Source organism: Malaya genurostris, chromosome 1, assembly GCF_030247185.1.
Source record: "Malaya genurostris strain Urasoe2022 chromosome 1, Malgen_1.1, whole genome shotgun sequence".
In the NCBI taxonomy this organism is placed as follows: domain Eukaryota; kingdom Metazoa; phylum Arthropoda; class Insecta; order Diptera; family Culicidae; genus Malaya; species Malaya genurostris.
Window position 1 is genome coordinate 91498732 of NC_080570.1, and position 20148 is coordinate 91518879.

Sequence of the window (20148 nt, forward strand, 5' to 3'; positions counted from 1 at the left end):
TACTACTGAATTTTGAAGAACAATGCTACTAATTTGCAAATCAAGATTACATCTATGGTTCCCTTATCATTATCCGAGTCGTTAGAAGATCATCCAATGATAACAAATACTCCTACAAATGGCTACTAATTTCTTGCGTTTTCATTGATACGACTAAATACGTTAGGTACTCTTTAGTCACCTGGGTTGGTGGTTCAATGCATAGGGCGCTGGTCTTACAAGCCAGTTGTCGTATGTTCGAGCCCCGACCTGGAAGGGTTCTTAGTGTCCGTAGGATCCATAGTACTAGCCATGCAATGATTCTGTACACTAAGAATCGGCTGCGAAGTCTGTTGAAACAGAAAGGCCAAATTCCCCAAAAGGAATGTAATGCCAAGACTTTGCTTTTACTCTTTAGTCACACATCACATTTCAAAAAACACTTCATTTCTAACTATATCAATTATTATTAAGTTACCTTTTTAGACCAAAGAGAAGACGTTGGGCAGAGTAAATTAAAAGATAGAAAGATTACAAAATACGCATGTTTGGAGATTTATGACGTGTGTTATTGATGAGTTTGTTGCTATGCAGCGCTGTTCGAAAAATTCGCCATATTTTGATTTCATTCAGGAGTTCTTGCGTGAGTCACTATATGAAAATTACGCTCCTTTCAAATATATTGCTGGGCGCATACACAGTGACCGTTAATAACGTAATGAAGTACTGGTTACTCTTGTAATCGTTTTGTTTCGTGTATCATTGCACCCGTACCCGCATAGCGTTTTGGCCAGCCATATTTTTCCATCTGGTACCGTTTAGTCGGCCATCTGGCAGCCATGCGTATGCGGGTATTGTTTAGGTACATTAGCGGCGTCCTGAATTCAGTAGAACACATATGAAACAGGCTCATTTCTATCAGGTAAAAAATGAATGCAACTTAATTTATACGTGGGAAAACGCGGCCGCGATTCGGAAGAAGGTTCAGTGCGGATCGGGACAACCGCTGAGAAAAATTTAGATGCGAACCGGGACGGCCGTTAGGAGTTTTAGTGCGGATCGGGACGACCGCTAAGAAAAATTTGTATGCGAACCGGGACAGCCGTCAGGAGTTTTAGTGCAGATCGGGACGACCGCTAAGAAAAATTTGTATGTGAACCGGGACGGCCGTCAGGAGTTTTAGCACAGACTCACAGACATGACAGTATGAGTAAATTCTTATAAAAATAATTTTTCGTGATGCACTAGTTCCACCTATATTGTACTGCGCGAACTATTTACTATCTGTACACCCCTTGTGTTATGTACAATTTTTTTTACTAATTGGTTTCCCCTCGTTTGTCAACACCGCTCAGCTGCTTGCAGGGATGCCCTGATTTCATCCAAATATTTGAAAATGAATAGTCACAATAAATTTTTGGATTACGTTGATAATATATTTAACTTTTTTAGCGATGTTGGAAGGTAACCATTTATTTGACTCAGCGTTGTTCATCTAGATTATTTTTTATTGTGTTGGTAGTCTTCACCCGAAATTAAGTGGCGGCAGATCAGAAGCAAGTAAATATTGTAACAAAACGGGTTCGATTTTGTATTGCGTTGGAGGATGAGAAGTAGGCACAATTATGTATATAGTTTTGGCAATATGTATAAAATCTGTATCCTGTATGAAATTCGCATGGACGTATACAAAACAATACATTACAGGTAATTCTGTATAATTGGAAACCCTGTTGGTAAATGAAAAAAATAAACACAGTCTAGATGTTTTTGATAGGGTAACTTGGCGCCATCATGACACATGTGAGTACTGTCCCAAACAAGGGGCAAATCACTCTAAACTCTAGACAATCTCATACTAATAAACTCATGTCATTCCAAAATAATTTTCTCTACCCACTTAGAAAAAAACGTTCAACGGTGGTCCTTCATTGGTCCAATACGTTGAATCATTGGTCCAATGAAAGTCCAATCAATCGTTCAACGGGAGGCCAACACGGGACCTTCGTTTGCCGATTTTGAAACAGACCGTTGAACCGAATGCCATGTTTTTCGTTCAACAAATCCGGCAGACAGAGGTCCATTGTTGAGCCATTTTTAACATGAGGAGTTGGAGCCCCGTTGGACTAGTTTTACTGCAGAATTTCTGAAGTTTTATCCACTTATTTGTTCAAACTAACAATACATACCTGCACAATACTTCTACTTCACGTAGAATAACAACAAATTTTCTTTCTATGGAAAGGTAACACTTAATTTTCACACTATTTTTGCAAGAGAAAAAACAACAACAAACCGTTCCAGCAAATTGAACGAATATTTCGTGCAATATATCGTTCAACAAGCGCTCAAAAATCAACAAAGTTGAACGGCCTGCTGAGAGGGTAATCTCATTTAATCCCCATTAAGTCTAGATAAGTTTGGGTAATTTAAAACTAATCCAACCTAGTTTTGCCTAATCTTGTTTGAAGTCCCTCTCAGCAGGCCGTTCAACTTTGTTGATTTTTGAGCGCTTGTTGAACGATATATTGCACGAAATATTCGTTCAATTTGCTGGAACGGTTTGTTGTTGTTTTTTCTCTTGCAAAAATAGTGTGAAAATTAAGTGTTACCTTTCCATAGAAAGAAAATTTGTTGTTATTCTACGTGAAGTAGAAGTATTGTGCAGGTATGTATTGTTAGTTTGAACAAATAAGTGGATAAAACTTCAGAAATTCTGCAGTAAAACTAGTCCAACGGGGCTCCAACTCCTCATGTTAAAAATGGCTCAACAATGGACCTCTGTCTGCCGGATTTGTTGAACGAAAAACATGGCATTCGGTTCAACGGTCTGTTTCAAAATCGGCAAACGAAGGTCCCGTGTTGGCCTCCCGTTGAACGATTGATTGGACTTTCATTGGACCAATGATCCAACGTATTGGACCAATGAAGGACCACCGTTGAACGTTTTTTTCTAAGTGGGGTGTATCTGTCATTCGAGCTCTCACGCAGAGATGCCATTTATACAGATTTATCAGTATTATACAGATTTATACATGCGCATACAGATTTAATACAGAATACAGATTTTATACAGATTTCTCAAATTAAATACAGATTTATGCAGATACCACAAAAAGTAAGAAAGAAATAATGAAACTTTTCCATCTGAGCGTGTTTGATTGCCCATATTAAAATGAAAATTTTTTCGTGCAGCGTCATGAAACTTTATTGTCAGACTGAAAAGTTGTATGACCTGACTTGACGTTGCGTATTGGGCGTTTGAATTCCAAGTCATCATTTTCAAACGAAAAAAGTATATGGATTTACAATTCAATTGTGGTTGATACCAAAAACAATTAAATTTCGTCGTTGAATGTTCTTGTCAGTGCGGCAAGGACTTACGATATTAAGGAATGCTGCTTGCATCTGCCATTCTATAACAATAATTCAATAGAATAACATCTTTAAACATCATTTTTTTCCGAAATTTCCTTCCTTTAGTGAATACAGATAAATACAGATTTTTTATACAAAGCAATACAGATTTTCTATGAAAATATCTGGCATCTCTGCTCCCACGTTTACAGCTTCTTATGTCAAAATAATGCATTTCCAGATCGCGGCAAAACTTCTCTAATCCCATTCTAATCCAGCGAGATCCCTGCTAAACTTTTTTACTCCCGGTAAAACTTGAGTCCCGCTGTTTGAGTTCAGACAAAGTTTAGAGTGATTTGCCCCTTGGTCCCAAATAAAGGAATATTCGAAATGACCGTTAAAATGATTGAAGAATCTAATTTGAGTGTCCTGTCTATTAGTCTGTGGTTTTAGTGCGGATCGGGACGACCGCTGAAAAAATTTGGAGGTTTTCGTTTTGGATTGGAAATATTGAAGATTTCAGGAATTCAGAATTCACACAAAGTTGGATCATTGGTCCGAAGAACGTCCAATCAATCGTTCAACGGGAGGCCAACAAGGGACCTTTGTTTACCGATTTTGAAACAGACCGTTGAACCGAATGCCATTTTTTTAGTTCAACAAACCCGGCAGACAAAGGTCCATTGTTGAGCCATTTTTAATATGAGGAGTTGGAGCCCCGTTGGATTAGTTTTACTGAAGAATTTCTGAAGTTTTTTCCACTTATTTTCTTTAAACTAACACTACACACCAGCACAATACTTCTACCAAATACAAATAATAATACCCCTAAGTCCCATACAAACGAACCGCCAATGTTTGGTTCACAGCCTGAACAAGTAAGCCTAGCAAATTACTCCCTTCCATTGCGATAGTTTGAAAATGTGGCAGGAGATCATTTCTGGCAACGCTTTATGCTAGTTGCTACAGTGCAAAACAAACTTGTTTGTTTATGTTTATCGTTGCTGTATTAAACTACAACAATCAGTCTAAATATCACCGGCACTACCACAAAAGATGAAAAATGAACACAAACACCCACGAATCTACAAATATCAATACAGCTAGTAGTTAGAGTGCCTATAACCAGAGTGACGACATCTCATCCATAGTGCTGGCAACAACTCAAAATGCTTAATCCGAAATGTTGACAGTTTCGTTCGCATTGTATTGCATTTGACAGGTCGTTTGCTCGTTTGGAACAAAGCTGTCATTCCAAACGAACAGCTGTCGTCACTCTGGTTTAAGGCTACTAGTAGTATATTCATGGTGGCTTAACCATTCTAGATTTATGTTTAACTTACATTTCGCTTGTGATCTTGATTATCAGCAGAGATGCCAGATATTTTCATAGAAAATCTGTATTACTCTAAATGAAAAATCTGTATTTATCTGTAATCACTATAAAACCGACATTTTGAAATGAAAATGTGCTGAGGTAATTTTTTTCCAACATTTTATGGTTTTATGATGAGAAATTGAATGAGCGTTCAACATTTATATCTCACGATACAACGACGAAATTAAATGTTTTCAAATTTTCAACAAACAAAATCAATAAAACATAGGTTCATTTTCAAATACTTCCAAAATGTTGACTTGGTAAGTTGATGTGAGATCTCAGTGCTCAATTTCAAATAATAACACCATTTTAGGATATTCAATATCAATTTGTGATTCACCCATTGATTACGAAACATTTATCTCGTCACTACTACCAAAAGCGGCCTTCACACACGGCAATACTATTGTCAATACAAGGAGTATTGACAATATTATTGATCGTGTAAGGGAAACTTAATCGAATTGATGAAAATATCAAAAAATCAAAACTTCTCATCAATCCAACAACACTTTCTCTCCAGCTTCGAAACTGTTTAAGGTGTGCAATGAACTCTTTTCTCAAGATTTCAAGATTCAGTACAATATTTAAAGCTCCAAACGCTAGATTTTTTTTCGAAAAATTCGAACACAAATTACCAACCTAGTTGGATTGACGGTATTGACAACACTTTGGATTGACAATAATATTGTATAATAAGTGGCCTCTGTGGCCCCCTCAGTCGAAAAAAAATTAATTTGTTCTTTCCATTTTTTTTAGATATCTGTATAAATCTGTATTGAGTTTTGGATATCTGTACAAAATCAGTATTCTGTATGAAATCTGTATGCGCATGTAAAAATCTGTATAATACAGATAAATCTGTATAAATGGCATCTCTGATTATCAGATAAAAACTGTTTGTTTATTTATTTTTCACTATAATAAACAGTAACTATGGTGAACTTGTTCTTACCCTTCAGTGCTGCTAGTTTTATAGAAAACTCGTTAAAGTACATTGTCACTCTGACAGTGTATCATGACAGTGTACTGCACGATGCAAAATGTGTCCTTGAAAATTTATAATTTGTATTTGCTTCAACTACACGTAGAATAACAACAGAATTTCTTTCTATATGAAGGAAACACCTAATTTTCACACTATTTTTGCAAGCTAAAAAACAACAACAAACCGTTCCAGCAAACTGAACAAACATTTTGTGCAGTATAACGTCCAACAAGCGCTCAACGACCACCAAAATAGAACCGCCTGCTGAGATTGTATTTTTGACAGATCGATGGTTATTTTCCGACACTGAAAATATCTTGCAATAAAAATTCTAATATTAATTCTTTAGTTGAAATTATTTCCAGAAAATAAACCCAAATATTTTTCCGTCTGTCAAATTTTGAAATGAGCCGCAATTTTAGTTAAATTTAACTACTCGACACAAAATAACCGCTCAAGTGTCAGATTTCCAACAAAAGCAAAAGATTTCAAACAAAATTAACCGCAAAATGGTTCACAGCCTAAATTATCCCAAAATTCTCCAGTAAAGTTAGTATGACCTTCAGAGGAACAGAGATAGAGATATCTTTTGTTAAACTTTTAAAGGGTAACAATAAATTGGAAAATTTATCAATCTTCATGCTCCTATAGCTATTAAGGAAACAAATTTTCAACGTTTTTAATGTGGAACACATTTTTGTTTTCTATATAGCGGTGCAAACTAGAAACTCAAGAAAAATACACGTAGAAATGTGGTCAGGATTTGAACAACTACAGCTCAGTCAATTTTGTATCAATTATTAATATTATGTCACCATTTTATTGGAAATATTTCTACGTATTGATTCGAATGTTCATAGCCATGAATTTTTAATTTTATATCATTGAAATGTTGATTAATAGCTAGCAATGTCCTATTTTGGCTGCAAAAAATCTCCGGCATACCGGATTTTCCTGCCATAGTCGACGGTTTTGAAGGAGTAAGCGATATATCAAAGGGAAAGCAGCGCTCTGATTGGTCAATCGATGCAAAAGCGAAGCTGTTGGAAGCACGCGAATCTATAAATAGAAGCGAAATTATAGCTAACGTTTCAGTCTTATGCGTAGCTTGCTAGAGGTAGGTTGTTGCTATACAGCAAGACAAAAAGTGCCATGAACGATTTGAAGCTTTTATTGGTGTGCTCTGATCTTGTGTCATGCAAGATTGGATGAAATCCCATGTTATGTCGTTTCACCTGAGAATTTGACTCGATGAACTCGATTGATAATGAGAAATATTTTATCGCTTCAACCGAAATCGCGAAATGGTACTAATGGTAGAGAAACGCTATAAAAATAACTGCTTGCATACAAAATTTGAACACAAGCTTGGCGAAGAAAAGCTTAAATATCGATATCCGTATTGCAAGTATGTACAAACATATAATTACATATATTCGGGCTATAGATGTAATTTCGTCGGCTACAAAACGAATACAAATCACGACAAATAGAGTCTATATTCTGGGTTCGCGAGTTCGGTGCTGGTTCCTAATAAAGACCAATCTAAGCAGACTCTTGTGCATTTGCGGATTTAAAAGTGTGACGATTAATTGAAAATGTCAATCATTGGAAATTTTGGTTGCCTTGTTCCACATCAACGGCTCGAACAACCCCATGGGGCTGATCCTTGTAGTTTTTAATCCTAATTTCATTTTGTCAATCTGCTGACGATTCCATGTTCACACTCAGTGAATGTCAAGAACAGTAACAGAAACTTTTTAAGAGATCGCATGTTCTTTGACTTTCTTTTCCACGGTTAGAAACACTTTCAAACGGATCGATATAGGTGTTTGGATAGATGTAGTTTTTCCCCTTTCCATAGACTTTTCGTGTTGTATTTAAAAAAACAGATCTGTCGTCCTCCTCGGTATGGGTAGTAAATATTTCCAATTGATAAATTTCCATTTGATAAATTTTCCACACAAATTTGAAATGTCATTACTCGGTAATCATAATAAATGTAATTAATTATTCTCGTGTAAGGGCCGCTTTAGAGTATCTCGTGTAAGGGCCGCTTTAGAGTATCAGCGTTCCAGGTTGCCAGATTTGTCTGGCAAATGTCAGATTTTTCTCGTTTTGCTAGCCAGCCAAACTAGAGTGCCTAAAACCAGAGTGACGACTTCTCATCCGTAATGTTGACAACAATTCAAAACATTCCATTAGCTTTACATTGAATTAACAGGTCGTTTGCTCGTTTGGAACTGGTAGCTGTCATTCCAAACGAACAGCTGTCGTCACTCTGATTATAGTCACTCTAAGTCAAACTAAACTGATCTTTATCCAGATTTTCCAAATTTTGCTAGCTTTTGTCAGACCTCGCTAGATCTTTACGGTTTTGGCCTCTATAAGATAGGTAAGAAGACCGTTTTTTTGCTCACTGAGAATGAAACCCGTAAAAATTTCCTTGTATCATAAATCAAATATACATAGATTTCCTATTGTACGGAGACTCTAACAGCGCTTTTAATGAGAAACGGCAAGGGGCAAATCACTCTAAACTCTAGACAATCTCATACTAATAAACTCATGTCATTCCAAAATAATTTTCTCTAATCTCATTTAATCCCAACTAGTCTAGATAAGTTTGGGTAATTTAAAATTAAGCCAACCTAGTTTTGCCAAATCTTGTTTGAAGTGTATCCCACATTATCAGATCCGAATGGATTCCGAATCAATTCCGAATCGGCGAGAAATTTTCATTCGGAATTTCATGTAGAAATCATAATGGATTCCGAATCAATTCCAACTCCAGTGCAACAACCGATTCCGAATGAACCGGTTCGCCTACAACCGGTTGATTCGGAAATCATTCGGAATTGAGTGAGAAGATGCGGACTGAATTGTCAATTCGTCTTCTTCTTCTTCTTTCCTGATTTTGCACGTTTTCGTGCTGATTTTCAGTTTATTTTTAAACGAAAACATATAACTGAATATACAAGTTTAAATCTTCATGTTTTTCGGATATACAGAACTAGTAAATAACCAGTTCTTCTTAGAATCCCAACATAAACTATTGAAATTCGCTGGAAATTAACAAAACGGCCTACCTTAATCAGCATCATCCAATCCTCTAGCTGGAGTGTAGTGAAATGGCTTAAGTCGCATAAATTTCACACTAACACATTCATAAAATGAGCGAATATTCAATGACATTTAAAATGTCACTGTCAATCAGGTTGATCGAGCAGTCAACTCAGGCGAAAATTCTAGCACTGAACCGATCGAGCACTAAAAAATCATGCAGTCGAGTAAGATTTCATTGCTCATTCCGTCATTTCGATAATGTGGGATCTGTCATTCGCAGAGATGCCAGGTAAAAATTTCAAATATCTGCAGACAGGGTCTGTAAATCTGAAAAAAAATCTGCAGTCAGAAGTATGTCTTGCTGGCAGCAATTTCTATATAAAGTATGACACGCAAAACTGACTTGGTGAGCAAAAAAAAAAAAAAAAAAGGTCGCGGAAATTTTCAAAGTCTGTAAATATAGACGAAAGTCTGTGAGAATTTCAAAAATCTGCAAAAGTCTGCGAGAATTTTAAAAGTCTGTAAAAGTCTGCACAACAAAAAATGTCTGCAGCACTATACCCCAAATCTGCAGATTTACAGACAAATCTGCAGACCTGGCATCTCTGGTCATTCGAGCTCCCACGCAGAGATGCCATTTATACAGATTTATCTGTATTATACAGATTTTTACATGCGCATACAGATTTAATACAGAGTACAGATTTTATACAGATTTCTCAAATTAAATACAGATTTATACAGATACCACAAAAAGTAAGAAAGAAATAATGAAACTTTTCCGTCTAAGCGTGTTTGATTGCCCATATTAAAATGAAAATTTTTTCGTGCAGCGTCATGAAACTTTATTGTCAGACTGAAAAGTTGTATGATCTGATTTGACGTTGCGTAATAAGGCGTTTGAATTCCAAGTCATCATTTTCAAACGAAAAAAGTATATGGATTTACAATTCAATTGTGGTTGATACCAAAAACAATTAAATTTCGTCCTTGAATGTTCTTGTCAGTGCGGCAAGGACTTACGATATAAAAGAATGCTCCTTGCATCTGCCATTCTATAACAATAATCTAATGGAATAACATCTTTAAACATCATTTTTTTCCGAAATTTCCTTCCTTTAGTGAATACAGATAAATACAGATTTTTTATACAAAGCAATATAGATTTTCTATGAAAATATCTGGCATCTCTGCTCCCACGTTTACAGCTTCTGATGTCAAAATGATGCATTTCCAGATCTCGGCTAAACTTCTCTAATCCCATTCTAATCCAGCGAGATCCCTGCTAAACTTTTTTACTCCCGGTAAAACTTGTTTGAGTTCAGACAAAGTTTAGAGTGATTTGCCCCTTGAGAAACGGTTTTACTTTTTTTCCATTAGCTACTATCATAAATAAAGTAGTTGAGCAACTCGTGACACCAAAAGCGCCGTCTGGTGTAAAATGGGTGCTTAAATGCTCCTAAGATGCATGTACAAAGTTGCCTGCGCATTTAACACAAGCACAGTAGCTAATGGAAACAAGTTTCTCACAAGAAGCGCTGTTAGTGTCTCCATACAATGGGATATCTATGTTTATTTGATTTATGCTACTGTGGTTGTGGTAAATGAGCAGCGACGTCTCTCTCGCCTGATTATATTGCTCCAGCGAAGCTCACTGTGCATCAATGTTATTTATGGTCCTAAACATACATTATCAACTTAAAGCGCACACAGAAAGTGATATTCCATCGTCATGTGCTTCGATAGTGGAGCTAAGACAATGTATTCATTTATGTTGAAGCACGTGGTTCATAAACAAGACAACAAAATATGTATAAAGTAACATGATTCTATCAGTTGATGTATAGGAAATGGCAGTTCAACTGACGTCGCTGCGCTTGACTGTCCAGCGAATTGCATATTAGTGCTGCAGCGACAATACATGCATTTTAGGAGCATTTACGCATCCATTCCCGCATAGCGTTTTAGCTATTTGGGCAGCCATGGCCACCAGACGACTACCAAAATTGATTCAGTGACGGTTGTCAAATCCAATTTGACAAAACAAAGTCGCCTGTATCTTAGTTAGCCGCCTGGCTAAGTTCATCTTTTCACCTTCGCTGAAAATGTCAAAGATTTAAATGTGGAAAAATCCTGGTGGATACGGTTGTATCGTTTGAGTTGTATATCTGGCAGCGGTGAGGCAGTCGGTCACCAGAATGTCTGCCAGCCATATTTTTCCAGCTGGCACCGTTTAGTTAGCCTTCTGGCAGCCATGCGTATGCGGGTTCTACACCAGACGGCGCTTTTGGTGTCACGGATTGCTCAACTACAGTACTATACACTGGGGAATCTTGGTTTATGAACGGATGAAAAAGTTTAGATTTTAACAGATTTATACCTAATTCTTATATAGAATGCATTTTCATAAGAGGTGCATAGGAACTCGAAATTCAAATGTCATCATTTAAATATTTGAAGTTCTTAAAAATGTACTGAACATAGTTTATTCAAGTTTATTTATTCGCATATGTTATATGTCTGATTTTCTTTATCACTAACTTACACAGCCTTGAATGAAATGAATGATTTTGTTTCCATTAGCTGAAAACACAAACATTTTATGAGTCACGCAAATATAAATCAAAATTTTCGGTTAACTTTTGAAAGACTCATCCCAAGTAACAATTCGAATGCCTTATGGTTTTGATTATAATTTATAGGAGTTTTGTAATTGGTTTTTCAATTACTACCTGTTTTATGACAACTATAATAAGTGCCTCTTTTGAGAAGTAATATCATAGTTTTTAAAGCTTCTATAAAACCCTTTACCTAGACTAACAACTTGGCTGAAAATAAAACAATTAGCACTAGAATAAAACCATGCAAACCCTCTTAATATTGCTTTCAATAATTTTCTTTAAAACATTATTGTCAGTTAAATTCTTTCATAAATCTAGTCTTGTGTGTGTGTGTTCATTGGATGACAGTTTCACTCAGAGCAATTTTGAGGGTTCTAAAGTACATTTATGACACATTTGTTGTGGACTATTTGATTTATTGCATCTTACGTTAAGTGTAATTTGCATTAAAGGAAATTTCATGGCCGCCATTATTATGTTTTTTACCGTAACTTTTATTGACATCAAATAAAATTCGAAATGCAAAAAAAGAGGGGAATATGATGGACTTTCATGATTCATTTTCAGGACGTATGCACAAGTTTTAACGCCACGAAACAGTTTTATACAAAAATGACGATGAATCACAGAAAATAATGTTCATAAATTATGAAGACTTTCGCAAAAACCGCATTTATTTCAAGGCGATTAGTTATAATTCATATTTTTATCCATACATTCACGATAAAAATAAAAGCGCATGAAATTTCTACGTTCGGAAAAAGCCTCAAACTCGTAAATAAAATCTAATAAATTCTTACTGATTGCATTCAAAGCAGACATTAAGTGACAAACACATAGCCATGAAAAATATGATCAAAACGAAAGTTTATTCATAGCGGAATTCATTCCATCCGAATAAATTTAATGTTGATCGTAAAGCTGGTTTCAAAATTTTCTTGAATTTGGAGTTTTAACGCAGGTTTATGCTGATTCTTCACTTTGCTTTATAAACCTTATGAAGAATGGTCCACTTGGCAGGAACATGTTCTTATAGAGGTTTTCAGTAGGCTTTCGTGGAGTTTAAAGTTTTAATGCAAGATTTATTATGTAGCATTGAAGACAGCTACAAGTATTTATTAATATTAAAAATGTTACTTGGGATCAGCAAATGACTCGTCGTTTATTTTCTCCTGCAAGTTCAAGTACCAACTGATAGTTTATGTTTTCATGTTTAGTTCATGCAATGTAAAAGAGATGAAAATAAACAAAAAGAATCTGTCACTTGCTGATACGGTGTTTCGAAAAGTCACCGATAATTTAATAAATATACTTACTGTGTAGAATTTCTAAGGTATGAGGTAGAAAACCTGATTCAATCACTCCCACGAAGAATCTTGCAGCCATTGTGTTCGAAACTTTTTTATAATATGCTTGACACTTAGTATTGCCGCAATTATCAGGAACTATACAGATTATTGACAAAACATATATACATCAAAACAGTGACACTTCCAACTGACATGTTATGATATTGATTTATGTCATAAAGTTACCCACTTTAATCTTATGTTAGAAACATTCGATATCAACATGTCTGCACTTAAGATTAAAATGTGATGATGTTTGATTGAGCCATATGACGACATACTTAATTTTTATGCGTTAAAGTTTTGAAGCACAAATGAAGCGTATTTGAAATGTTAGTGAGTTTAGAACTTGAAGTGTATTTAGAGAAACACATTTTAAAAAAGTGTCGATTTTTAGCAGTGTAGACCCAGCAAAGCCCAGATAAATTTATGAGTTTTACCAGATTTTTGAAAAAATAACCTGGCAACTCTGGTCAAAATATGAAAAATCTGAAAATGCCTGATAAATCTGGAACATTGGCAACACTGGTTTTGGTATAACGTTCATTCGTTTACTAGTACAGTTTAGCTTGTCAAAGTTAAAAAGATAATCGAATTTTGAATTTTGGCCTGATAAGTGAGATTTTTTTCTATTTCTGAACGTATTTTGAGGGATAGTAGAGCGTAGTGTTACCATTAGGTAACTGATACTTTAGTTCTTTAGGACTCGAATTGAGCTAAGAAATTTCCCGATCGAAGAAAATCCAAGATGGCCTTCAATCAGAAAAATCCACCATGGCAGCGAAACACCGGTCAAAATATTGCTGGAATGCAAGCGCTTGTCAGTTTTTCACAAACTCAACCAGTTTTCAATCAAAATCTAGGTATTCTTGATAAAAATGTTTTTGTATGTGTATAACAATTAATTTTAACAACAGGACTTCAGCAGTCACAAAACCTATCCCTGCTTCCTCAAATGGGTTTGCAGCAACAGCAAATTTATTCGCAACCAGTTCAATATCCTACATCTCGTACAATCAACGCAATTGCGTTCCAAAATCAGCAACAGCCACCTTCCTCACAACCTGGTCAGAATACATCAAAATTTAGTCCTAATCAACGTGTTTTTAGTGGAACCGGTCATGTCACTAAAGTTCAGAATGACTTTGGATTTATCGACGAGGAGGTATTTTTCCATAAAAATGTTTGCAAGGGAACATTTCCAAAATCAGGTGACCGGGTCTTAGTTGAGGCAGCATACAATCAAAATATGCCTTTCAAATGGAATGCAACACGTGTTCAAGTACTGCAATCCGCATCATCTAATACTGCAAACAGTAGCAGTAATTCGTCGAGGCATGTTTCAAGTTATGGGTCTGGACAAAACACAAATAACGATCGTTCAGGACGAAGCCGATACTCACCATGTCGAAAATCACCAGATCGACATGGACACCGCTCGAATCATGATTCTCGTCAACGAGATACTGATGTAAGTAAACACTCCTAAATGAAAAGCTTATTTTAAACTAAATTTCGTATTTACTGTACATTGAAAATCAGGGACTCACTACTGCCGCCTATTTGATTTGTATTTTAAAATAACAAAACTATTCATATTATTCCGGAAGGATGTTTCATCAGATCATAGAGTTGTCTGTGTGTGCGTGTGTATGTATGTATGTAACATTTTTACAAGCTTAGATTCAAAGCCTTGTAGTTCCATACAATATTGTTGAATATCATTTGGATAAGACTTCCAGTTCCGGAATTATTGAGGGATACACTAAGGTCTTTTTATGCGGTTTTTTATGCGATTTCTTTTTATGCTCCTTTTTTCGCGGTTTTTGCTCCAAAATTAAGCGGTTTTTCAACGCGGATATCAGATGAAGTTACGCGTTTTTATTGTTTTGTCTCAGAAATGCATGAAACGTTGAAATCTCTGACATTTCTAAGATATCTATATATATAAAAATGCAGAGATCATTCTTTGTAATCGCATCACGTAAGAACGGGTGGACGGATTGAGATGCTTTTTTTTTGTTTGATCAGTTTTTACCCACACCGGGTTCGTACATCAAAAAAATTAGGAAAACTTACCGGAAAAGTGGGAAAAACCAATAAAGTTATTTTGTATGGACGATGGAATTTTCCACTGCAAAAGTCGCCAATGATCGCTAGATCTACAATTGATGTTTGGCGCGCAAGGAGATGCTCAGTATTTCGCCGTTGAAGAAAAGAATACTAGATCTTTGGAAAATCGTTTGGCGCGCAACGAGTAGATTTGGGTGGAGATTTTACATGCATGATTGATTCGTCATTTGGAAACACGTGCTTAATAGGGTATCAAAATCATTACTTGCCAAATGACTGTTTTAGCTATACCGTAAACAGAAGCACAAGTTCTAATGTCATTTACCAGTAGATGTAGTTAGATGAATTATGTTGGCCATCGTGGCCGTGAATAGAACAAATCAAATTATGTAACGATTTTTTTACGTATCAATGATAGATTCTGCTGTTGAAATAATGAGTTCAGATGAAAATATTTATGGTATTCATGACATTTGTAAGCTGCTTAAGCCAAATCATTTCATTTTCCGAACTTTGGATTACTTGACGAATTACCATATGCGAATCGTGAATATCATATCTGAAGGAGAATTGGCATGTAAGAACCATTAGTTGTGAGATCTACTATTTTATACATTGGCTTTAACGATAAGAATAATCACTCCTCATGTTCACTCCGCTAGAACAGAATATTGATTCTCAGGACTGAATACTAAGCAAACCGATGTGGTGGCTCGACGAATGAGAGGCCTTTTGATACAATTCTTGAACGAATATAGCGTTCATGTCAAAGTTAATGGACACAATATTTAATAAAAGGGTAATTTGAACTTTCGAATGTCCAAGTATTTTTCATTTTATCGCTAATTCGTTAATCGAAAATTGATCCTGTCATTATCCTGCTACGAACATTCATCATACACGACTAAGTAATATCAGTAGCGGTGAAGTAGGTTATGGACAACCGTTCCAAATTAGTTTATTACTTTCGATAATCCCTAAGGATTTGCTATTAAATTTTAAACGTCTTCAGTACAAATAAGTCTTAATATTCAATGATAAACAACAATCCCCGAGAACTGCTTTTGGAAATTTGTGGAGTCAATTTAAAGTATCTTGGTCATCTCTTTTTCATCCATCTGTTAATTTATTTATTTGTTTATTTAGGAGCAAGGGAAAAGCCTGCTGGAGCTGAGATTTTGGTTCTCCTTCTCCAGCAGGCATAAAACTTTCTCATCTTTTGTATCAACAAATAACATTTTACCAAATGATACATAACGAATTCTTTAATTACCCTTATTTAAACTACAAAGCTAACTAACAACTATTCATTTTGACTAATTATCCTAATAAAACTAACGGGAAAAGATTTGGAGAAAACGGGTTTTAATGGCGTTACGAGATAAATTGAAATTAAATCCATCAGAGCAAGTATTGAATACGCGACATATACTCGAAAACGGTTCAATGAACCCTTAGTTAGTTCTAGCACGAGGAATTCTGAGAAAGGGATTAAACCGCAAATTATGCCGAAGAATGTCAAAACTTAGCTGTTGTAGGAGATCTGCACTACCAATTAGAGATTGGATGAGATCCGCGACGAAAACAGCTTTTTGTGTATCACGACGGACAGATAGCAAATCGAAGTGTATGTCTACAACGATTTTCGTAGCTTGGAAGATTCAATGGATCTCTCCAGGCGACGCAAAGCAAAACGAATGAACTTGCACTGAACAGTTTCAATGCGTAGCTTATCTGTTTGATAATATGGTGCCCAAACAACAACAGCATACTCGCGAACTAGAGCGCAATATAACGATTTCAGGCAGTATATGTTATTGAAATTTTTTGAGATGCGAAAGATGAATCCTAGCATCTTTAATGCTTTAGAGAGGGTATATTCTATGTGATCTTTGAAACTAAGTTTTGAATTCAATAACACTCCTAGATCCTTAATTGATGTCTCCCGTTTTAGTACAGCTTGCGAAATAGTGTAATCATACATGATCGTGGTTCGTTTACGAGAGAAGGAGATAACGAAGCATTTGAAGGCGTTGATAACCATTCTGTTGACGTTGCACCAGTTAGAAAATACATCCAACTGTAACTGCAAGAAATTTGAGTCTTTTAGATCTTTGATAAGATGAAACAGCTTGAAATCGTCGACGAATGATAGCTTCATACATTGCAATGCGAAATTCAGATCATTTAGATATAGCAAAAATATGAATGGTCCTAGATGGCTTCCCTGAGGAACGCCAGAGCTCACGATGAATGATGGAGTAACGGAGTCGCTAAATTTCACGGTCGTACTACGACCAGTCAGATATGATTCAATCCAATCCATCATCCCACATGTCAAATCATTAGTTTGAGAGAGATCTACAATCTCTGTTTAATACACTGACTCGAAGGATGAGATGGCAAACGGTGTATTTGTTTAGTTTTTGCGTAACAAAAGCATTGAACATATCCACAATAATTCTTGATGATATTTCTTCTTCGGGACGAAGTTATTGTGTTGGATATGAATTTGTCGTAATTCGTTTATTGTAAGCCAAGTAATCAGTAAAATAATGGAAAGAAACATTAACGTTTGGCAACTCTGCTGTTCGAAAACACAAATTTAAAAAAATAATTTCAGGCGAGACGAAGTTCGACGGGTCAGCTAGTTTAGCATAAAAACGCGGTTTTTTACGCGAATTTCAAAAGATACGCGTTTCTTTTTTACGCGGACTTCCGAAGTTACGCGGTAGGTATCCTCCGCGTAAAAAAGGACCTCAGTGTATTTACAACAAAAAAAAGGGAAAACGAAAAGTTATGAGGCAATCTTAGAAAATCGCCCATTGTTTCAAAATACAAAAGCAGTTTTCGTCCGTCATTGCGCACAAATAAAAAAAATCAGTTTAGAACTATTTTCTAAACAAACTGATGTTTTTTTTTCTTGAAAATTCATGAAGGATTAGCGAAAGAGCGTTTAGCGTTTTTCAACTATGGCTGTTTTTCTGAGATTGTAAGTAAAACCTGCCGCCATAGAAAATTGTTGAATACCATATTGATCCATCTTCCGGTTCCGGATGATTACAGGTGATTACTGAAGAATTTTCAATTTGTTTAGACGACCCCTTCCACGCTCCTGCGTACGGGACATCTATTTGTGTGTTACTCCAAAGACGTCATATTATCCAGCTCTCACATTTTACCCCCGCATTGTGGATAGGGGTGGGAATCAATTTACACTTCTTACAAGGTAAAGAAGTTGTATACAGTCAGACCATACCGAGATCAATCGTTCGCCTATAAATGTAAAAAATGAAAATCGGTTATGCTCTCTGGACCGAAGACGGAGTGGATGTGACTAATATTGTTTGAAATAGAAAACACGCATTAGGTGGTCCCAAGCATTCGTATGGCTGGAATTGGCATCAATGTGAATTAACTTGATGCTGTTTGGGTAAATATTAATAAATCACATTCGTCCTGAGCTGATGAATTTAATTTGAAAAGGAAAACTATTATTATTAGGAATACGAATAAATTGACTTATTATGAACCGTGAAGTAACTTTCAAACCTTTCCGATCCGGTTCGGTACTGTCATTGATGTTAGCACATTGCAATGACGACTAAACTGATTCGGACAGGTGTAAATACAATCTCCGATTGGTAGAAGCTTGAATGTACCTAAATTTATCCAATTGTATACCCTGAATGGGCCCGGTTCAGAATATGCTATTCAGCTGCTCGACCGGTAAACCCACAAACAAAATTATTACGGTACTCTTAACAATTCTTCTCTTCAATTTTTACCGATAATAATAACTAAAGCTATCATCTTTTAATATGCACTGAAGAAATTACCGAAAAAGCAGGAATATTTCGCAATAAACGAAAAAGAAAGTAAACAAAGAGTGTCTTTCGTCGTTTTGAACATTGCACCATTGCATGGCTGGTGCTACGATTCTACTGACACTACGAATCCTTCCCGGTCGGGGCTCGAACATACGACGACAACTGGTTTGTAAGACCAGTGCCCTAATCATTGAACCGTCAACCCGGGACGATATATACACATATACACCACTTATATAAAGCTCAGCTTCAGTTTTAGCTCAGCTCTAGCATTCAATCACACTAATTTACTAGAGCAGAGCTCTGAAATTCTCTGAGGTGGATGAAGATATTTTCTCCGAAGTGCGCACGCCGGTTAGGACACTGGTGTACGGTTCGCATGAGAGAAGCGTGGGCCACGCATATTCAGCAAAAGTGCAATTTATCGTTAAAGTATAGTTTTTCCTTGCTGCGAAAAAGATTGTCATAGCAAGGCATCTCGACACTGAGAAGAAGTGAACTTTCCTCTTTGTGCGATGTTTCGCTTTTTACATCCCCTGTATAGACAAGAATCTGACGCCAGCGTGTATCACTCTGGTGAAATGCCATCACTGATCCTAAGTTTGTGTTTAGGGCACATAACCGTTTTTACTTTTTTTTACGTTTCGTCTTAGACACGTCAGTGCAGATTAGTTCAAAATCAGTGGGTAGTATCCGTTCTGTCATAATCATTGCAATGTGCTCAGGACTATGAGTAGTTTTTTGGTCCTTTGAGAAATATATCGAGTATTTTATTATTCGTAGTTCCGTGCTGAGAGTGATGAAGCTAAAGTAAGAAAGAAATAAGATATTGTGGAAAGGGAAACTACAAAGTTTGCTGCTTTTAACATGAATTACATGTACTCCGTATGGAAATACTAGGTGTTATTGTATGAACTGGTCTACGTGAACCTTACTATTCCAGAAGCACACATCTCATACTTTCAGTTAAAAGGTGACATCTGTGTCCAGCCTGGAGAACTTCAAACCTTTCTCGACCTAAGAGTGCATTTACACCTGTCCGAATCAGTTTCGTCATCAATGCAATGTGCATAACACCAGTGCCGGTACCTGATCAGATCGGAAAATTTTCGAATGTTTCTTAGCGGTTCATAAGATGTCAATTTATTCTAATTCTTGATAATAGTAGTCCTCTTTTTCGAATATTCAGGACAAATGACTGTCTTCCTATCGAACATCGACTGGGATGAAATTCTTCACAACGATGATGTCAACGCCGCTGTTCAGACCTTTTCTAATGTTTCGATGTATGCGATTGATTACTTCGTACCAAAACGGTCTAGACGAAATTCTCGGCATCCGCCGTGGCAAACTGTTGAATTAAGACATTTGAAAACTACCAAAAGAGCTGCTCTGAAACAATACTCCAAACATGGTGGATGTGTTTTGCGAAATCGTTATGTGAAGATAAATCAGATATACAAAAAAACGCGAAGCGTTGCCATGCACGCTATTTAAATAATAT

At 36.2% G+C, this 20148-nt stretch overlaps 1 protein-coding gene across 1 annotated transcript in view; it reads left to right on the forward strand.

The window, feature by feature from the left end:
* The first annotated feature begins 13264 nt into the window (after nucleotides 1–13264).
* Nucleotides 13265–20148, forward strand: part of LOC131440716 (cell division cycle and apoptosis regulator protein 1-like) — a 62285-nt gene continuing 55401 nt past the window's right edge. Inside the window, exons 1-2 of the mRNA XM_058612235.1 lie at nucleotides 13265–13604; nucleotides 13659–14212. Of these exons, the coding sequence (XP_058468218.1) occupies nucleotides 13490–13604; nucleotides 13659–14212 (669 nt within the window). The 5' untranslated portion in view covers nucleotides 13265–13489. The remainder of the gene's footprint in view (nucleotides 13605–13658; nucleotides 14213–20148) is intronic.